We start from the raw sequence: 22033 nt of genomic DNA, 5'->3' as shown, positions 1-22033 counted from the left end.
AAGAGGCTCAAGGAATCCCCCCATGGACTCAAAACACGGAGCTATGCAGAGCCTTCACCTCTGCTTCCCCCTCCTGGGGGCCTCGGTGGAGCTGATCCGCGCAGAGACCCTGAGAGCCTCCTCACCTAGCAGAAAGTGGACTCGGTACAAGTCGGATTTCTGGAGCAGGTGTCGTAGCTTCGCCTGCGTCTCGGTCACTTCTGCACCCTTGCCGCTGGCGCCGGGCCCCTGTCGCAGCACCTCGTCCAGGTAGAGTAGAGCTAAGCGCGTGTGGTACTCTTCCTTCTGCAGGAAAGGGCATCCGAGCAGACAGACAGTGTTGGCGAGAGGGACGCTGGGGACGCCCGGTCAGCAGTGCTCTCGAGACCGGACTGTGCTGAGCTGCGCGGGGGCAGAGGCTCAAGGAAAATTAACACAACACACCCATGATTGAAAACCTCTCCGAAACCACCAAACAGAGAAGGTGAATTTAAAATCAGTGGGAAAAATATAAAAGGGCTACTTCTTATTTTGAGAAGGGCCACAGGATTTAAGTATTCTCCAAAAAGGGGTAGCTTCTCTCAGTTCCTTGAAGAAGAATAACAAGGCAGGAACAGGGAAGAAACAGAATAAGCTGAGTGGACATGAGATGGAGGGCAAGAACAAGCGACTTATGCTTCTGGTCTCTTTCACAAACCTCCAGCTCCCCCCAGACCATCAAGTAAAGCCCGAACCCTCGGGGAACACATAACACGACATTAGTGCCGTCCGCCAACAGATGCATAGTTGAATCCCATCTCTCAGTGACGACGGGAGCCCGCAGCCGCACCCTCAGCCTAAGCTCTGAAGGGCTCACCTGCAGGTTCCTGTCCACAACCAGGTGCTCCAGATACTTCACAAGAGCTTTAGGATATTTCTTAAGGCAGGTGATAACATCTTCCGGATTAAAACTATCCTTCTCCTGTTCGGTCAAAGGCCTCTTGGTGAAAACTTGAACTCCAATCTGAAAGAAGAGTAGCGGGTATGGGCTCTCTGAGCAGTGTCCCTCAGTTTCTTGAATACACTATGGAACGGTTGTTTTGTTTAGAAACCAGAGAATACGCTGACACCTCATGGTAGTGACTTGGGATGGTAGGGTCCAGAGAGTCAGTGTAACTTTCTAAAAGGTTAAGCAAAAGAGAAGGGTTCCAGCAAATAGTTCAATATCTCAAGAGTTTGGCTTAATTTAGTTATTACGCTTTTCACAGTCACCAGCATCTCCAGGATGCAGGATGTCTCAGAAGCACCGAAAGGCAGGCCTTCCTCAAGAGCTGGGATTCAGATGGCTCAAGGAGATGTACTGAATAGATAACAAAGGAAGTGGAGGGAGAGAGTGAAGCACGGCTTGTTTTCCCACCTAAAATCAAGTTTTCTGTCTGTTTTTACTGGTCCCCCAAAAAAGAACGCATCTGTGAAGCACGAACCTCCTCACTTTTCTGCAAGACCCAGTCAGCATACTTCCACACGAGCTCCCGGTCTAAGCTGTAGGTGAGGAAGTCAACGATGTATTCGTAAAGGTCTGAGCGCGTGGAGTCCTGAATGTCCCCGTTCACGATGTTCACCCACAACTGGAAAGGAGTAAAAAATTAAAACAAATGGAAGGTTACATACCTTTTAGAATTAGCTTAGAAAGGGCACATGTTTACTTACTTGGCTTCTTAATACTTAAAACTAGTAGGACAAATTTTAAATGCTTAAATCAATTTAAATTTTTTCAGAGAAATATAGAAATGTAGAAGACATGTTCCAGCAAATCAAGAAAATAAAGCACCAAGTTCTTTTTCTTTCCTTTTAAATGATATCACAGTAATACAAATAGTAAATATAATACACGGGAAGAGGTGGATGTATTAAAAATGTTTTTCCATGAAATAAACAAAATGATCACTGACAACATCCAACACAGAAGAAATTCACTGGCATCCATCAGTTAGGCTGTTTCCACCTTCTCCATCACAGGAATTCTTGATTTTGCAGTCCATTTTGGACTGTGAGAGTCAGATATTATGCTTTCAAAAACTTTCGTGATTCTGTCCCCTAGGTTCTGACTGTCTTTTGCACAGGGGCTCATGACAGACTTACAGTCCTTTGCTATTTGATCCAGAAATTTCCCTGCCATGTAAACCGAGGTTTACTTTCAGAACCCCAGAATGAGGCGACGCCATGTGGGGGGGAAGAGATGGAGGCTGTCCACACGGCATCACCTGTGTCGTGTACCTCCTCCACCTATCCGCCGTGCTGCACTTGTGAATCATGGCACGAACAAGAAGCCCAGGAAACAGGGCGGGCAACGTAAATTCTGACATCAGCATATGAACTTTTTTTTTACGGTACTAGTTTCTTCAACACTGAATTCCCCACGCCAAATAACCTACTCACATACATACTGAAATGTGTCATTTTTTTATAGCAGAATTCTGCCATATATGGAGATTTATTTCCTATTATTTCAATTTTTCAAATCTTTCTCTCTATAGCTCTGCCAATGTTATTATTACACTTATATCAAACTGTAATTCTCAGAACTATGCGATTTAAAAAATCAGGGGCTGGCCCACTGGCATAGTGGTTAAGTTTGGCGAGCTTCACTTTGGCAGCCTAGAGTTCGAGGGTCCTACTCCACTCATCAAGGCGTGCTGTGGCAGCATCCCACATACAAAATAGAGGAAGACTGGCACAGATGTTAGCTCAGGGACAATCTTCCTCAAGCAAAAAGAGGAAGATTGGCAACAGGTGTTAGCTCAGGGCCCATCTTCCTCACCAAAAAAATCAAATCAAATAAAACAAATAAATAAATAAAAGAAAATGAAAAGATAAGCCACGGACTGGGAGAAAATATTAAAAATAAAATCAAACTTTTATCTTTGTCACCCAAATCTACTCTTAGCCATTGGGTACATGATGATGGGAACCCATTTTTTTTTAACCCACTCTGCAACCATGTTACCATGACAGTTTCTCAAAGCAACCGAATACATGTGTGGTTTTGCAAAGTCATAAAGATGACTTTAACTTTGTGAGTACCGCTGATGTTCCTGTTCGCTCACAAAACAAAACAAAAAACGCACGTGAGGAAACTGCGATACAAAGCACTACCAGTGGATGACAAATGACAGAAGGGGAGACGGTCTCGTGAAAGAGTGAGATGAAGTTTGCTCAAGACCAGGTATGAGATGTGAGATTCAAGACAAGAGACAAAGCTAGAAATTGATGCCATTTTCAGTTCAGGTGTGGGACCCCTGCCAGGGCCACCTAGAGACTGCTTCTAATCCCAGCTCTACCACTGGCCAGTGGTGTGACCCTGGGCAAGTGACTGGCTTGGGTCAGCTTTAGTTTTGTCACAGATGATGTGGGGATCATAATTTACCCAGCTCACTGGCAACAGCTATTGTCATTAATAGTGGAAATTATAAACAAACTTATTCACATGCTTAACCGTCTGATAAGGCAGTGATATCACATGCCTCGTGGCTCAGTAAAAAATCATATTTCTATTTCTTAATTTTCAAAAACTCAACCTTGATAATGTTCTTTAAAGAGATGTAAAGACAAAGAAAAGAAAACTCTTGGCCAACATTTCTCAAGAAATTCACTTTCTAAAATAGTACTGTTTTTGTTCTGTAAAAACGGTTATAGATCAGGCAAAAGTGGTCTCTATCATGATGTTTGTGATTTTTTCTCAAATAACACAAAGCGAAATGGTACTGATTTTTAAATAATGCTCAGATGCTTTGGAACTAACCTGAACGGCAGCAGCGTCCTGGTTATTATAATGATAGAGCAGTCCCAGCGCAAAATACCTGGAAGGAAACAGCGTGGTGAGTGCACCCTGTCCCCACCGTCTGCTGCAGGAGGCAGCCACACAGCGACACCCCTGGCCCTGGTCCCCTACTCCTGCTCTGTATTCTATTCAACTCAGCGTTCAACAACAAATTTCAAGCAACAAAAAGATCCTCATTTCTGTTTATTTACTTATGGTATAAAAATGTGCGCCCTGTCAGCGTCCAAAGAGGATCATATTCAAGTCTAAGATAAACTGAAATATAATTATGATTATACTATGGAAAAATCACATTTGGAATTGCTTTATAATTTGCTTCAAATATTAATTTAAATTGTTTCATACCTCTTCAGCTAACCATTATTAACCCATCACAAGGTGTTAAATGAATATTCGGAAGGTATGCTATCTGAGTCATTATGGAAAGAGAGGGTAAGGAGTCTGAGTATGAACAGCAACAAAGGCCAACAGAATCCAGGCATCACAGAGAACAGAGAGTCAGGGAGAGCCCTGGGGAGGGCACCCAGAGTTCAAGGACCCGAGTTTCAATATGGGCTTCACTACTAATGGACTGTATGACCTCGAGCAAGTTGATTACCTTCCCTGGCCCTCCATTTCCTCAGTTATAAGGGGAAGGATGTGCAATAACATTGGCATCGCCTGGGCAGTGAGCCGTTCCCGCCCTCCCCAAGTTCTGCAGGTGGGTCCCGCTCCCGGTCCTCCTCCTCCCCAGCAGGTGACTGGGGCAAGCTGACCCACGGGGAGGTCAGATCTCTTCCCTCAGAGAGCAAACTCTCAAGATATTGAACTATTTGCAGGAACCCTTCTTTTTTCTTTAATCGTTCAGCAAGTTACACTTACTCTCCGGACTCTACCATCCCAAGGCACTACCAAGAGACATGAGTGTATTTTTTGGTTCCTAAACAAAATAACTCCATTTCACAGTGTGCTTGAAACTGAGGGAAACTGCTGAGAGAGCCAAAACCCTCATGGAGACCAGTCACAAGCCTGTATTGTCGCGGCATCTGAACAGGACTGCGCACTGGAACCCCCGCAGTCTCCATGGGGTTTCATCAGCACTTTTCCCATTTCAAATACATAATAAAAATCATAGACAAAGAGTCCTATTGCCTAGTGGAGTTCAGGGATCACCCAACCCCCCTCATTTTTAAAGAAAAAACTCCTGAGGCCTAGAAGGGTCATACGACTTGACCATCTGCCCAGGATGAAGAAGATGCTGGCTCTTATCTAGTCAGTCACTACAGACAAGTCGCCCTGGTGCATAAAGTAGGGGGCTGGCTGCCTACCAACTCACGCACATAATGAAGGCAGAGTTTTAAGCCATAACCTTTTATCAAGAAGCCTCCCTTTTTATCTATTTATCCTGAAGTGTATCTATCCATTCAATCTACTCATCAATGAGTAAACTGCATGATTAATTTTACAACATACATGTGGCATCTTCCACAGGTCAATCCTAGATGGAATACGGAGAAAGATTAAGAATCACTTCATTTACTAACAAGGCCTATGCCTAGGTCTAAACTGTATTCTCTATCACTGAAGAAATGGTCTGAGAGTTAATGCCCTCCAAGACCCCTTCAGTTGGTCTGCAGACCACGACAAGGTGATATAACCTGAGGGAGGGCGCTGGGCTGTCACCATGATTTCGAGGTTGTCACCTGATGAATCTCTTGGGAACTCACACATCACACTGGCTACCTCAGCTTCACAACAGTCTCCCCACTGGGTGGGGAAGGGCTAGGCACGAAGCCCCTGACTGCATCCGGAAAGAGAACACTCACTTTTTGTGCTTCTCTAGCCAGGCAGCGCTGTCTGTCAGGAGACAGAAGTTCTCAGTGACCAGGAGGTCCAGCAGACTGTCATGGTCGGCCTCCGCGTACAGCTTGAGCAAGGCTGTGTCAATGTCCTCTTTGTAGCCATTGGCTACCTCTGTGCTGCGGACTTCGTTCAAGTAGCTCATGAGGAAGCGCTTGCACTTGGCCATCTTCTCCTGGTCCCCTTGGGTCAGCTGGTTCAGGTCTGCATACTCATGGAGAGGAGGGTGAGACCGTGTGAATGAAGAGGAGGTGGGCAACAGGAAGGGGTAGAGAGAGATCAGCTCCCGGACATCAAGCTGGCCGCTTCTGCAATTACAGTGTCAAACTAAATGAAGCAAAAAGAAAGAAAGAGTACACATAGGCACACAAAACAACACTGGAGGGGTGTGCATGTCTGCACATGCTAATGGGGAGCTGGATATGCGGGTAAACATGGCAGAGCAACTGTCCTAATTTGCAAGTGCAGCAAAGCACTACTGAGCTGTGTGCCACCACTTGCTTCCAGAAAGACCAGAGGGGAGCACAGAGAAAGACACGCACACGACCAGCGTGGAAGCGGAGTATCAAAACGCCTGAGGCGAGCTGAACACCGAGCTAGCACAGACTCCCCGGAAACCAGGGCGAAGACAGCACACACAGGAAACACAGCATCACTGTCTGATCACAGGCCGAGGACGGTCCTTCTGAAACCACTAAATTACAAACGAATTTGTTGAATGGTCCACAAAGGAGGGACTTTACAAGAACATAACTTACGATTTCCTCATCAATGATCTTACAACAGAAGACAGAGAAGCATTCACGTGGCCATTTCTGTGGTGACTCTCATTAGTGTTTCAGAGCCTAACATTAGGATGCAACTCAGTGGCCAGCGTAGTGTCCGAAGCTTGTAAGGCCCAGGAAGCCATATGGAGTGAGGTTCCATCTCTAATTCACTGTTGGTCCCTTTCCCACCTCCTCCCCTCCAGCCTGCTCGTCCTGTCTACAATGGTAAGTTAATGGTGGCATCCCTTAGCTGTGGACCGCAACCCTGGCCCAGCACCAGATCCACCTGTGGGACATCTCTGGAGGAAACAGAAGCAGCGGCCCGACCCCAGACACACTGAGTGGGAACCTCTGAGGGAGGACCCAGGATCTATACTTTCTGTGACGGCCACTGCCTTCCTTCAAGCTCTGATCGTCTCTCCTCCACTCGCCTGGCTTCCTGCCTCTGGTCTCCTTCCTTCCACTCTGCTCTCTCCATCTTCGCCCTCTCCTGACCCTCAGTGGTTCTGTACTACTCACAAGATACCTTTCAAACCTCTTAGCCTGGCATTCGAGACCCTTTCTAAACTGATCCCAAAACACCTTACAACTTCAGCGTCAACCATCCCTCCATGCACCAACACTGAACTCTCCCTCATTATTTTGCCAGTTGCTACATTTCATACCTCTTAGCCTTTGCTGTTGCCTCTGCCTGAAGCAGTGGTTCTCAACAGGAAGCAGTTTTGCTCCCTGGGGGACATCTGGCAATGTCTGGAGACATTCTGTCATGACTGGAGGGTGCTGTTGGCACCTAGCGGGTAGAGGCCAGGGCTGCAGCTACACATCCTACCATGCAGGAGAAAGCCCCCACAACAAGGAATTACCCAGCCCAAAACGTCAACAGTGCCCCAGTTGAAAAATCCTTGCCTAAAGTACGATTCTCAATTTGGGAAACTTCTGCTCATCATTTACGGTCCAGGACAAATCCCGATGTAAGTCACGCTCTGCAATGCTCCCACAGCACTCCACTCACACTGCAGAGCGGCACCCACGCCGTACGACAGGGACACATCCATCTTCCGAACTAGTGTGGGCACGCCACGAGAGCAGGGCGCTCTCTCACCCTTTCATCCTAGCTCCGACGCTTAGGCCAAGTTCGCTAAACGCAAGAAGTGCTGACGGTGACCGGGTACAAGGACAGGCTGCACAACATCTAGAGGAACAGACACAGAGCGTAGGTCCCCACGACATGAACGATAAACAGTTTCTATCTTAGGCACCAACCATGATTAGCACTGAACTGAGGAGGAATCTGAGGACAAGTCTCAGATCAATGAGAAAAAACAATGCTGAGTTATTAGCAACGTTTGCTGTGGGCACAGGAAGGGGAAGCGGAATCGTCCTTGTCTAGGAGTGTCTTCTTCAAGTATCAACTTGCTCAGTCACACTTTTGAGACGAGCTGAGCAGCAGGCAATTTCAAGTTGAGCTATTGAGAGGCTGAAGTATGAAGCGCAGGAACCTTGAACTCATGACTGACAGGCTCTACACTTATTTTCCTACAAAATCAGTGAACTTTCCTAGGAATGCAGCTGTGGCCGTTTACCTAGTGTTTCGAATTAATCCATCAGAAAAGGATGTAATGGGAGGCACCCATGAGCCAGTTGAAGAGGTCTTCCACATTGGACGGATAAAACAAGATAGGACAGAGAAGAGTCTAGGTCCAAAGGGGCAAAGAATATATTTAAACCCCAAAGCTACTGATCTTCCCAGGAACAGATGAGAACAGCACACAGAATTTACATAAGTGAAAGTTACAGAGAACATCACTATTCAATAGGTGATTCCTTCTTTACTCAGAAATCTCTTCTCTACAACCGATTTTGTGACAGGACAGGAGACCAGAGCCACTTTGGCTGTAAATGCGGCCTGGGTTGTACTGCAAACATCCCACAGAACAGGTGGTAGACAGCGTGCTTCAGCGAGTCTTCCTGCTTGTCGTTACCTAGATGAAAGGATCTACTTGGAGGCTTCGTATGTATCTTATCTCTTAGGTGGCTCTGAACTGTGCAGAATCTAGTTAGACATTCTGAAAACTTAATCTATAGGCAATACTTTAGTAGGATATTTAAAGACCATCATTGCAGGTTTAAGCTAATCTTCTGTAAGGAGTGCTGAGTGAGCACGTCAACAACCACTGTCTCACTGAGCCCACCAGCCTGAGAGGAATGTGGATGTGACAGTGAAGGTGTGCAGGTGGGACAGGCGTGGGGGGTGGTGGGAGCTGGCCCACGGGGTACAGGATGAATCACAATGCCAGAAGGGACCCTCATAACAGAAACTCAACTTTCTGAGAGAGCTAACCAGGAACATGCCATTTAAAAAGTTTTCAGAAGAATAGTTTTCATGAGTCATCCCAGAAGCACCTGCTGCTTTCCTAAACTCATAGCTTCTTATAAAATCTCTGGAGAAAAGAAAAAGTGAGCAATAGTATTTCCCTAGGAATCCTTCACATGTTACCAAGTTCACTCTTCAGAATTCCCTCCTCCTCTCCTCACAGGACTACAATGCACGCCCCTCAGCAGCCCCACTCTTTTCAAGATACAGGACAGCTGAACTCCGGCTGAGGGTGGGGGAGTCCGGGAATGAGCATGGGTGATGTCTGATAGTAGACACGGGCCTTGTCGTTTCTACCTGAAGCCCAGTCTAATGGCGGCTGCACTTCCCACCACAGCGTCACAGCTGAAGAGGACTCTGACCACAGAGGGACACTTGAAGTCTTGCTACCAACACCTCAAATTACCTGAAGAGCTCTTTCGCCTCCAGGAACTGGAGTTGTGCAAACTGTATGAACCCCGCCTGCTGCAGAATCCTTCTGTACATTACCTGCAACGAAAGACAGGTTTAGACTCTTAGAGATACCTTAAAATCATTACTGTAGGGAGAAACTAAATTTCTAATCATAAACCAAGCTAAATGTTAATTATTACATAGAAATTTGAAATTACAAGGTAAGGAAAAAGCAAGGCATACACAAAATTATTTTCAACATATACATATATACATATGTCGATCAACCCCTCATTCTTGAAATAAAGTTGTTCTCTATTTAACTATTCTTCCTTCTCCTTCATGGATTTTTTTCATAAATCCCAATCCTTCCCAAATACATTCCTTATCTTCTATTCTCTCCTCATTAATTCGCAGGGCTTCAATGACTGCTCCTATTTTAACTTCCGGTTGCTCAGATGGATAGTAACACCTCTGGTGTTTCTGGCAGTCTAGCAGCAGCTCATCCTTCTTCCACTCTTCTGGAATTGACATCTCACAGCAGCACTTCTGAGCACCCCTCAGAGCACCAGGCCAATCCCATTTAATAAATCAATAGGCTTTCCTAGCCAACACGGGAAACGCTGTGTATTCTGTCTCCTCCTGGTGATGCACAGCCCACACTAACATTACAGTCTGGGAGTTCCTCCAAAAAGGTGCCGGTTTATCTTTGTTTAATACAGTACTCCCCAAACACTTTAGGAAGTTGTCTTGTGGTGTCTTTACTTTCACCGCCTCCCTGTCACTGCCCAATCTGGTCAGTTTTCAAGTTTTGTCCATCCTTTGTTTGAAATAGCTATTGGACACGTCTCTTCACTCTGTTCTTACTGGTTCCATCATCAGTGCCCAGGCCCTCATCACCTCACAATTAAAGACTCTAATTGTGTTTAAGACTCTGTGACTTCTTAATTCCTCCTCCTTCCAATCCATCATGCTAGGTTTATTTATTTTTTTTCTGGTGAAGAATGGCCCTGAGCTAACAACTGTCACCAAACTTCCTCTTTTTGCTTGAGGAAGATCGGCCCTGAGCTAGCATCTGTGCCTATCTTCCTTTATTTTGTATGTGGGACGCTGCCACAGCATGGCTTGATGAGCTGTACGCAGGTCTGTGCCTAGGATCTGAACCCCTGAATTCCGGGCTGCCAAAGCGGAGTACACAAACTTAACCACTACGCCACCAGGCCAGCCCCCAACATGCTGTTTTATAAGCCATAAATTCCTTGAAGGCAAGGTACACACATTATTCATCTTAGTATCCCCACACCCTTAGCATAGTATCTGCTATTTAGTAAGCGCTTATTGACCTGAAGAACTAGCTGATCAATTTTTATGAATGTCTACTTTCATTGTCACTCACTATCCCCATTTTACAGATAGGAACATTCTGCTCAGAGATATTAAGTTTTTAGCCCAAAGTTACTAAAGTAATAAGTGGCTGAGCCAGGATTTAAAACTAGATCTTTCTGATTCTAGAGCCCAATTCCTTCCACCCACTGATTCCTCCAGGTACACAGCAGGCAGTTATTGCTGGCACCTGCTGAAGAAAGAAGGTGGGTGGAGACGGTCGGGATCTACAGGCTATCACTCCTGCTCCCTCAAATCAGCTTTAAAATGTGCTTTTGCTCTAGTATTAGAGAGTTCTCAAAAGCACACAACAGTTACTCCCCGTCCCCATGGAAATTCCTTTAGAGATGTCAGAAAAGGCAGGCTGCCTTTTCATGCCTCTTCTCATCACCTGCCTTCATCTTTCTTCCCTGACACCAGCCATTTCTGACCTAAAAACCGGCCTATTTACACCACCCAACAAGAAGCAGACAGGAGCAGGTCACGGTTCTGTTGCATGGGAATGCCAGTTCATTTCTGAAAGCAGAAATAAGAGAGGCCATCCACTTAGCAAAAAGGAAAAAAGGGCCATCAGCTGTGGTAGAAGAATTCTCAATCACACCCAGCATGCTGGATGAGAGATCAGCTAAACGACAATTTATTCCTCATGGCTGCAGGATTCAAATGTCATCTATTCTTCCTCTTCCTAAAGAGAAATGAAAACTACTTTTGCTAACACTCTCAATCTCTAAGCACAGGTGGGTTATTTTCTGTATTCTAGTCTGGGAATGCTATATGTAGATTTGGAAGAGGCATGCAGAGAGATTCCTTCGTCCTGGATATAAGCACTGGATGCTGAAACCGTGGATGATACAGAGAACGCCACGTAACCTGACCTGAAACACGGATCTGAAACTTTACCAAGCTCAGCCAATTCTTGGTTCTCTGAAAATGACTGCCTCCTTTCGAGATTGTCCACCATGACTGACAGCTCCTGCTCTCTGCTCAGGTGATGCTGAACTTTTATAAAACCTGGAGCCAGGTAGGCTGGCAGGAAAAGGACTAGAAGGATGACTACAAGGGGAGGACAGAGAACAAGGGCGTCTGTTTATCTCCCCAACACTGGAGCTAACTCCACAATGGAGTCTTCAGCTTTCTTTCTACATTACTAGCTTGTCCTTCAGAACAAGGCAGCTATCAGAACAGCAGGTGAAGAGAGTGAATTAGCAAAACACATCTGTAAGCAGTGCCACTCAATGTCTACTCTGTACGAAGGTTGAGGGCCCAACACAAGCCAGGCTTACGAGGTCGCATGTATTCTGGGAGCAAGATGAAACTGAAGTCAAAACCCATGTTATTAGTTATAATACTATAATAGTTAAATACTTCTGAATTGAGATTTCTAACTTCTATGATTTGGGGCACTAAAAATTTTGTGAAACAGAAGATTCTATTCTAGAGATTTCTAAATCTGCTTTCAAGGCTGTATTAAATATCACACAAGAGCTTCTGAAGAGAACAGTTCTTCCTAGCACTAAATTCAAATGTACCTTGTTTTACAGCTCCTCCATAACATGCACTGCCTAAATGAAATACAACCTTCTCCAACAAATGGGATATTATTCAGCCTTAAAAAGGAAGGAAATTCCGACACACACTACAACATGGAAGAACCTTGCAGACATTATGCAAAGTGAAATAAACCAATCACAAAAAGACACTGTATGATTGCACTTACACGAGGGACCTAAAGACGCCAAATTCATAGAGACAGAAAGTAGAATGGCGGTTAGCACGGGTTGGGGAGAGGGGGTACGGGAGTTGTCCGATCGGTACACAGTTTATATTTGGGGTGATAAAAAACATTCTGGAAATGGATAGTGGTGACGGTTGCACAACATTGCAAATGTACTTAACGCTGCTCAACTGTACACTTAAAAACAGTTAAAATAGTAAATTTTATGTTATGTGTATTTTACCATAAGTAAAAAAACCAAACAGAACAACTGGGATAGCAAAACCAAAAACTCACTGACCACATTTATTACGATACTGGTGACAAGGCATGCCCACAAACAGGAAAGTATGAGCCCCTGGAAAAAATCCCCAACTCCAGGACATGGGTGGTATCAGAGACTACGGGAAGAAGTGGAGAAGGGAAAAGTGGCATTGAGGCCACGAAAGCCAGAGTCCCTAAACTGCCATCAGGAACCACCAGGAAACATGGCAGGCCATTGAGAACAGCAGAGGAAAGTTGGGGGGACTTCACAGGCTCCAGTTTTCCAGTAAGTACTAACCCTAAGATACTGGACTCTAAAGAAAAAGAAAAAATCCTTTGGGTATTTAAGCAAAAACACCAATTCACTATAAGGGAAAGAAATTCACATTGTCATCAGATTTTTGACTGTCGATGCTTTATGCCAAAAGATAACGGTGGAAGTTACTTAAGTTTCTCAATGAAAGAAAATGTGAGTCAAAGATTTTAGATCCAGCCCAACTGGCCTTCCAGTATAAAGGCTGCAGGTGAACTGTTACCAACATGCAGAAACTCAGGATAGTGTTCCCATACGCCCCTCCTGAAATATCTGCCAGAGGATGGCTTCAGAAAACCACATGACTGGAGAGTAATCCATCCAAATTCAACACAGAACTGAGACGAATAGACAAAAGGAGGAAGTGTAGTATGTGATGGCTATATGCTCTGAAAAAGTAGAGACAATATAACCATCAAAAAACAGGGGAGATGGGACCGGCCCCATGGCTTGGCGGTTAAGTGCGCGTGCTCCGCTAGTGGTGGCCCGGGTTCGGATCCCGGGCGCGCACCGACACACCGCTTCTCTGGCCATGCTGAGGCCGCGTCCCACATACAGCAACTAAGAAGGATGTACAACTATGACATACAACTATTTACTGGGGCTTTGGGGAGAAAAAGGGAAAAAAAGGAGGACTGGCAATAGATGTTAGCCCAGGGCCAGTCTTCCTCAGCAAAAAGAGGAGGATTGGCATGGATGTTAGCTCAGGGCTGATCTTCCTCACAAAAAAAAAGACAGGGGAGAATGGGGAGATGCCACAAAAAGTACAGCATGTGTGCAGACTGCCTACAGGAATTAACCCGGAATAAAGGGATATCACGTTAACACAGATGCTGGGAAAGGTGACGAAGAGGTCATTTGCTAATTTCAAATATTGCTCAAAGTGGGGACCCACCAGACAATAAGACCCTCCCCCCCAGCAAAAAGAGAAAACCAAAGGACTTTTGTAAAGTTAATACTATTAAGGTTATCATTAAAACAAACATACCAACCCTCACATCAAAAGACAGACAGAGAGGAAGGAAGGAGGGGGGCGAAAACATGCGGTGAAGGGAGAGAAAGAAGGTGGACTTCCGTGAAGACACTTCGTTGTGTTGATTTGACTTTTGAACTATGCTAATATTTTATGTAATTACAAAAGAATTAAATTTTAAAAAGCAATCCCTATAAAACAAAAGTCAAATGAAACAAATGAACCTAATAATTTATATAGAAGCATTGGTGGCAGAACTACACAGAGAACTATCCCAAGTGACTCTAAAAACAGAGTAACTGGACTCTCCAATCCTGGCAGGATTTTCCCTAAGGATAAGAAGAACGCCAAGACACACACATTTATTGGACAACTGGGGAAATGGGAACACTATGGGATGCTCCGGGATATGAAAGAATTGGTGTTGATTTGGGGGAGTGATGTTGATGGTACTGTGGTTACATTTAAAAGGGGGCATCTTTGTCTTTTAAAGATAAATACTGAAATATTTTCAGATGAAATAGAAAAAAAATTATCAGAGTTCAAGCTTAAATATGAATATCATCCACAATACCTGATACAAATCAAGAAAATTTTTCTTAACACAAACCTTTGTCTGTAAAGCAAGCTGTCTCCTTGCTGCCTCTTTTTTTATAGCATCCTAAACCTTAATATAATTTAAGCCTGCTTTCCTCAAGTTCTAAACAGCTCTCTGACCCTTTTGGATCTCTAGAAGAAATATTCCTTTAATCCTAGTCCCACAGTTAAACTTTTTGATAAATCCCTCACTAGTTCAGAACCAGCCAGCCTTGATGATCTAGTGGTTAAGATTCGGTGCTCTCACCACCATGACCTGGGTTCATTTCCTGGTCAGGGAACCACATCACCATCTGTGGGTTGTCATACTGTGGCGGCTGCGTGTGGCTGTGATGCTGCAAGCTATGCCACTAGTATTTCAAATACCAGCAGGGTCACCCATGATGGATGGGTTTCAGTGGAGCTTCCAGACTAGACAGACTAGGAAGAAGGACCTGGCCAGCCACCTCCGAAAAAATTGGCCAAGAAAACCCCATGAATAGCAGCAGAGCACTGTCTGATGTAGCACCAGAAGGTGAGAGGATGGTGCAAAAAGACATGGCAGGGTTCCGCTCTGCTGGACACAGGGTTGCTAAGAGTCAGAATCGGCTCAACCACAATAACAACCAAGTTCAGAACTCAGTGAAGCAAAACCAATACCTATTTTTAAATGAAGAGAAAGGAGTGAAATGGTAAAGACCCAGGCTTCTGAACTTCTGGTCTCTTTTCCTCTCCCTTTCTGGTTTCTCTAGGCCTAGAGTCTAGCATTTGGTTGCAAGCATTCTAAAATTAAAATAAGTAATGTACTTAATTATTGTAAGAGTCACATCTAATCCTTAAAAACACATACACATTCAGGAAAAGTCATCTTCAAGCCTTTTTTTTCAATATTGCCTTATTTTTCTCTTATGGTTCTATTTTAAACAAAAACCTTCTGCTTCACAATTCATTACATCGCAGCTCTGTTTGAAGAGCAGTTCAAAGCTCTGAGTTACCCATTCATCCATTCCTTTGTATTTCAGCCCAGGGATGAGCTGGGTGTGAACAATAGAAGGAGGGAGGAGTCTACCTAGGAACTCAGGGAGGGAATGCTGGGAGCCGAGGAGTAAACGGATGTGTGTTAAATGTAACATATATAACGCAGAAGCACAGAGGAGTTATTAGCCCTGCCTGGAGGAAGGCAAATGATTCAGAAAGAGGACACATTTAAGCAAGGTACTGAAATAGTATTTTATCAAGTAGGGAAGCACAGTCCAGTACCAGAACTAACATAAGTAACAAGTAAAGAAAAGGGAGAGGGCAGAGGCGTGTGAAACGCACAGCATGTTCTGCTAAATGGGGGGGGGGGGGGCAGGGGCAAGGCACGCGGGGCAAAGGGCACCATCCTAGATGGCTGGCCCTCCTGTACCAGCCATGTGTCCAGAGGCAAAACGAGCTAAGCTGCCATGTCTTCAGTGTGTTCAGATAGTGGTACCGCTTATTTCAGAATTGTTTTTAGGATCAAAGATGTTTTAAAATGCCTTGCAGAGGGCTTGCATATTGTAGGGCTCGATCACAGTTAGTTCCCTTTGTCCTCCATCCTTTGAGGCGGGAATGTAGGGTTCAGGCATGTTCCATAGGAGTGGCAGAGGGCAGCAGAAGACGAGGCCACAGAGGTGGGCTGGGCCAGAACACGCAGTGCTTGAGGGTCTGCACTTTACCTCGGGCAACGAGGCACCCACTGAAGTATTTAAAGCACAGGATTTGGTCTATATTTAGAAAGATCATTCTTGTTCTCTAATCTGCACCCTCCATGCCTGTAGTGGCAAGGAGGATGGACTACAGACACACAGGAATGAGGCTGTTAAAATAATTCAGGCAAAATAGGAGAAAGGTCTGCACATCAGCAGTAACAACGGGCTCTAAGAAAGGGCTGAACTCAAGATCATTCTGAGGGTGTATTTTCAGGGATGGATGTATGAATTTGGAGCAACAGGGAGAAGGCAGGAAGCATGTTAGAAAGGAAAAATCTCCAACTGAGACAGCAGATTAGAGAACAAGATGACTATTGATATTGTCTAATATTGACTGCATTTCTCTACTCTTGGCAAAAAGGGGAGAAAAAGCAAAACTCACACAAAGAATGTGAAAGCCTCTTTAAGAAAATGTTACACACTTAAAAGTGTGCACATGTGTGTGCAAGGAGGGGGCACGCCAACACGTGGCTCGTCCAGACATCCAAGATATCCACAGACGGCAGCTCGCGGGCCACACTCCATAGGAGAGAGAAGGAGCCGGGAGCCTGTGTGGCAGAGGTGGTCGATCCCGCACCCTTCTTGGCACGGCCGCACCCGGGGAGGGGTGAGTAAACCCTGCAGAAGCGGTGCTCTCAGCCCAGCGCCCGGCCCTGGACAAACAGGCGCTTTCTTCTTTTTGCTTTTGCTGCCCCCTGCTGAACGCTAACAGATCAGTCTTACTTTAAAAAATGAGAAACAAAGATGAAAAGTTCATCAATATTTAAATACAGAAAAGATGCCCTCTTTCGTATCCCATAACCATAAATTACACAGCCTGTCTTCTCTCACTTTCAGAGCCTACCCTTTGCAGCATAAAGCAACTGAGGCCAAAAAAGCATCACTTCACCCCACAACAATCACAAAGTCATGGGAAAATCTGCCTGATGGGTAACAATCAGGGGGATCCTTATTAACTCATGAGAACATTTAATGACCGATTTAGATATTCATATGAAGTGTACACACACCGATATTATGTTTTATTACTCTCAAATACATAGAGTAACCTGAACTAACCTAATAACTGATCAAAGCAATTTTTAGGGAACCTGATTTCATCGGGCATAAGAATAATTTGTGATTATTATATCAATCATATTTATCATACCAACTATATTAAAGTTAGTGTTTCTTACGTGCATTAAAGGTTTTCTCCTAAGGAAATTAATTAGAAGGATTCCTGCAACGTTAGAGAGTTTATCAGTATGGGTAACAAAGCTTTTCCTGTAGATAATATAAATCTAAACTTTTAAAATTCAACCCCATCCCAATAAATACAAATTCTAAATTAGGAGAGAGATTAACCTGACATTATTCTTTTGGTTTATTAGAACTATGCCCCTGGTTCTTCTCTGACTATGCCCCTGGTTCTTCTCTGAAGGTGCAATGAAGAAGAAAATTGATAAGAAGTACAACTTGGGATATTAAGCATGGCAATTAATCAGAGGTTCAAAATCTGACTTCGCCTCTGCTAGCAGGGCAATCTCAGTTCAGCTGTTCAACTGCTCTGCAACCTGTTTCCTTATCTGCACATGTGGATGTGCTGAGAAAATTAAATAACAGATACCACAGCAATCTGCAAGGTCTGCCACACAGGGAGGGCCGAAGTAGCTTAGTTAGATCCGAATGTTTGCTAACTGGTGGCCTGGAGGCATGCTTTCTTGTGATCAGCTAATTACAAACCTGAAATTTTTCTTTTGGAATGTTCCTCCGGGCTCCTTTCGCTAAAATCAAAGCCTCTTCCACTCTCCGGCTTGCTAGAAGATCCTGTATTTGTTTTTCCAGAGGTAATGGAACCAAGATGTAAACTCCTTTACTTGTGGCGACAATCACTCTTCCTGGGAAGAAATTCAACACCGTTGGAAAAGGAGAGAACATATTGCCTGCAAGAAAGCATACTGCTGCCCCAAAACAGGATTGTTATCTGATTTGCTGATTAATTTCATCATAGTTTTCCCAACACAGAATTCCTATAGAAATTATAAATTACAATGCTTCTCTTTTCTTCTTCCCATAGTGTCAACTGTCAGAAAAGGGGGAACACTTAGTACTACATTTCCAAAGTATAAAATATGCTTTTTTGCCTTTTTTTCTTCGAAAGTGCTGATAAATTCCAAATCAGTTGGGTAGATACATAATGTATAGTTCCAATGAGGTTGTAGAGATCAATTATGGAACATTATCTATAAGAATTATGATATACCTCATATAAAATTTTTAAAAATTCTTTTCTCTCCATGTTAGTTCACAGGAAACTAAGATTACAATGCAGCATTCTGAACCATGAGATAACACCTCATACTCATCCAAATACACCCAAGTCTTGGCGTTACCTTGTTCATTTCCCCACAGTCCTGAGTTAACTGACCCGTGGCCAACACGGCCATCCTCACTCCACCTGTGAGACCTGGCACAGGCAGGCCACTCAAGAGACAGAACCGCAATCCAAGACGAGCTCCTCCTACGCAGCTCTTAAAGTGAGTTCTGCTCCCTTCTGGAGACACCTTTTAAACTCACTAGGACCTGTTCACAGGAAGCAGTGCAACGTTCTTCTCGTTCCATCTGAAGGATTATTAGTGTCAGCCAAGCCTTTCCTGCTCCCTCTGCTCTTCTCTCCTGGCATCCTTCATGTCCCCTCCAGTCCCAGTGACTGGTTTAACAGGAGCCCTCATGCTTTCTTGCCTGTACCCTTGACCCATCTTCCATCCTGGTCTTCCTAATCTGCTCCCTGGTCTAAATTACCTGTCTTCTAAATCACAACCAAAGTAATGTTTCTCATCTCAGATGAGATTCTGTCCCTCCTCTGTGCTGGTGTCCCTTTCTCCAGGAAGCCTTCCCTTGTTTCACGGAGGGTGGGTCATGTCATCAGCCTCCATATGCCCATGACTGCTGTGCCCCCGCCAGCACTCACTGTAACACTGTTATGAAATATGCTCCCCCAGTGCGTGTGTCAGGGCCCCCAACTGGAATCTGATGTGCTTAATGTGGGCGCTGTGAGTCTTAGTGAGTTTCTATCCCCAGCATCTCAAACAGGAAGGGCGATGGTTGGTGAGCTAAAATCCTTAAATGGCAAATCCAATGTATAAATCTAGATTAGTTCCTAATTTGAAGAAAATATCATAAAAGGCATCCTTAGGACAACTTGGGAAACTTGAACATGGGTAGGACATTAGAGTTCATTTTCTAAGGTGTGAAAATAGCTTTGTGGTTATGTAGCAAAATGCCCTTATTCTTAGGAGATGCTGGCTGAAGTATTTTGGATTAAGCATAACATCTTCAACTTACCTTACAATGGCTCAGCAAAACATTAACATGTGTTGAATCTAGGTGACTGGTGTATGGGGGTTCACTTTTTCTTTCAACTTTTCAGTACATTTGAATACATTCATAATTTTAGGAAAAGCAGAATAAATCCCTCTCCTGGCTCACCGATGCACACAAGAGGAAGTCCCTCCCTGACTGCCCTGGTCTGCTGCAGCCTCATCTCACTCCCTCCCTCCTCACACACCATGCACGACAGTCACACTGAACTGCCCGCGTGGCCTGAAGCCCAGGGGTCCCTCTTGTGCAGATCTGCCACACCTTTCTCTCTACCTGAAGGTTATCTCCCACATCTGCTTGGCTGACTCCTACTCATCCTTAAAGGTTTGGCTCAGATATCACTTCCTTCAGGAAGCCCTCCCTCATATTTCTAGGAAATACTTCCTCCTTTGCTCTCCCAATTGGCCTTATTTTGTTTCTATCTAAACTGCTGGAGCTATCTGTTTAAATGTCTGTCTCCCCATTAACCCTGGAGCTCCTGAAGCACAGACTGTATTACCATCACCTGTGTATCTTCTACGCTTAGCAAAAGGCCCAGTTCCTAACGGGCCCTTACGAACATTTACTGAAGAAATATCATCATGAAAGGGTCGATAACCAAACCTCGTGAAGACTTCTGTGTAAACCAGTACCTTCAAAATCCTGTAGAATGTGGCCTTCCTTAAAGGGCAGGGTCTGCTTTTGCTGCTGATCCAACATGCTGTGCACCGTGATGAACTCCTCATCGAGCGCAATGACGTAGGGGAAGCAGACGGCCGCCCCGACCACGTTCTCCGACCAGTGCACAGGGGCCCGCTGCGATATCCCAGCGACGGTGGCGAACATGCCTAGAAAAAGAGGAAGACTCAGGGGGGCTTGCAGGTCACGCTGGCGTGTCTTTTTCTGTAGATGTGTCTGGAGGTAGAATACCCCTTGCATCATTACATGTCAAGATAGGAAAGATAATGGAATAGGAGAACCCTACAGGACTTTATTTTTGTGAAGAGAACTACCTTTCTCAGAACGAATATGTTATATTTACTTCCAATTAAAAATGAGGTTAAAAAAATGTTTACATACACTCACATGAAGGTTTATAAAGCACATGTCCCCACATGTGGGGAAAAAGTTACTTTCAAACAATTTCAGCTTTGCAAGCTTTCTTTCATATCCAGTCCTCCAACCAGTCTGCATCTCTAAGACACAGCTCTTCCTTCCTTATACATCCATTCAATAATAGTGAATACGTTCATGCGAATATTTCCTGAGTATCTCCTATGTGCCAGGCACGCTCCACGGCGTCCTACCAGGAACCGTCCTGCTCAGACCTGAACTCTCACTGTGGATGCACGTACTCCATAAGACAGGGGTAAAACCAATTTTGCAATTCAAGACAGACTGCTGTTAAGTCTTTGTCAATAATAACGTCCACATTAAATGACAGTTTATCTATCTTGTACATAAAGCACTAAACTAGCCATTTCCAAACGAGCTGTATACAGTCCACAGATATTGGAGTTTCCGAAAATTAATACATTCACCAAGTAAAGTCAATCCATTTTAACTTAAAGTAGTTGACATAAAACACCTTTAAAAACAGCATGCTCTTGCCTGCAAACGATTACATGCTGCTGCAGGAGACAGTTTTCACTACACACAACCGAGAAGGGGGGGAGAGAGAGAGATGCAGGATACTTTAAGATGAAAAGAATGGAAAGTATCTCAAATACATTATATGAGCAAAATTCCTAAACCCATGAAATCACTGACCCTCCTACATACTCTGTGGTTACAAAGACTGATGTGTATTGAACTCAATCAGGTACAAACAGAGCTCTTCTCCTCTAAGTTAGGCTGTTCCCTGGGGATCCCACACATGTGCACACGGCTTGCTCTCACCTACCACACTCCGAGCCCTCCCTGCAGCAAGGCACTGGGCTTGGAACACCTGTTTGGCCTGATTAACACTTTAAATATTGGCTCCTGGCACGTGAAGCAGCACCAGCTGAAACTCTGTCAAGATGAAAGGACAATAAGCCTCATGAGCGTGTGTGAGTGAGAGAAAGTGTATGTGTGTGCACGTTTCCCACGAAGGAGTCACAACTGCCTAACACGAACCATTCTTTCCCCGTAAGTATTGCCCTTTGACCCTTTAAAGTCTCTAAAAATCATTATGAAAAAGACCAACAACTCAACAGAAAAATAGAGTATGAATCAGTAATTCACAGAAGACAAATGCAAATGGATAATAAATTCATGAAGAGATTTCCACACTCATTAGTAACCAGGGGAACACAAATTTAAAGGAAAAAAGTAAAAAACCAACTTCTACTCATCAGATCGGCCAAGGTTATAGACTGATAGTACTGAGCATTGGTACAGAGTGAGGAAACAGTTTTGGTATTATCTAACAAAACTGAATATATACTTACATTTTAATTCAGTGATTCTACTCTTAAATCTATCACCAATTGATAAGTACAAGGATGGTCACCATGGTACTTTTAATAATAACATAAAATTGAGTATAATACTCCAAAAGAGTATAGGACTCTGGGTGAAC

At 44.3% G+C, this 22033-nt stretch overlaps 1 protein-coding gene across 1 annotated transcript in view; it reads right to left on the bottom strand.

The window, feature by feature from the left end:
* The window catches only part of TGFBRAP1 (transforming growth factor beta receptor associated protein 1), a 65229-nt gene that overhangs the window by 8502 nt on the left and 34694 nt on the right, over window positions 1-22033 (bottom strand). Inside the window, exons 3-10 of the mRNA XM_058534375.1 lie at window positions 20124-20318; window positions 17854-18008; window positions 9186-9268; window positions 5605-5946; window positions 3761-3818; window positions 1443-1586; window positions 836-982; window positions 126-285 (exon numbers count right to left, since the gene is read on the bottom strand). Coding sequence (XP_058390358.1) covers window positions 126-285; window positions 836-982; window positions 1443-1586; window positions 3761-3818; window positions 5605-5946; window positions 9186-9268; window positions 17854-18008; window positions 20124-20318 — 1284 coding nt within the window. The remainder of the gene's footprint in view (window positions 1-125; window positions 286-835; window positions 983-1442; window positions 1587-3760; window positions 3819-5604; window positions 5947-9185; window positions 9269-17853; window positions 18009-20123; window positions 20319-22033) is intronic.

The sequence above is a fragment of the Diceros bicornis genome, chromosome 40, assembly GCF_020826845.1.
Source record: "Diceros bicornis minor isolate mBicDic1 chromosome 40, mDicBic1.mat.cur, whole genome shotgun sequence".
In the NCBI taxonomy this organism is placed as follows: Eukaryota; Metazoa; Chordata; class Mammalia; order Perissodactyla; family Rhinocerotidae; genus Diceros; species Diceros bicornis.
The sequence above is the reverse complement of the archived record's forward strand: the minus strand, read 5'-3'. Positions and strand labels throughout refer to the sequence as shown.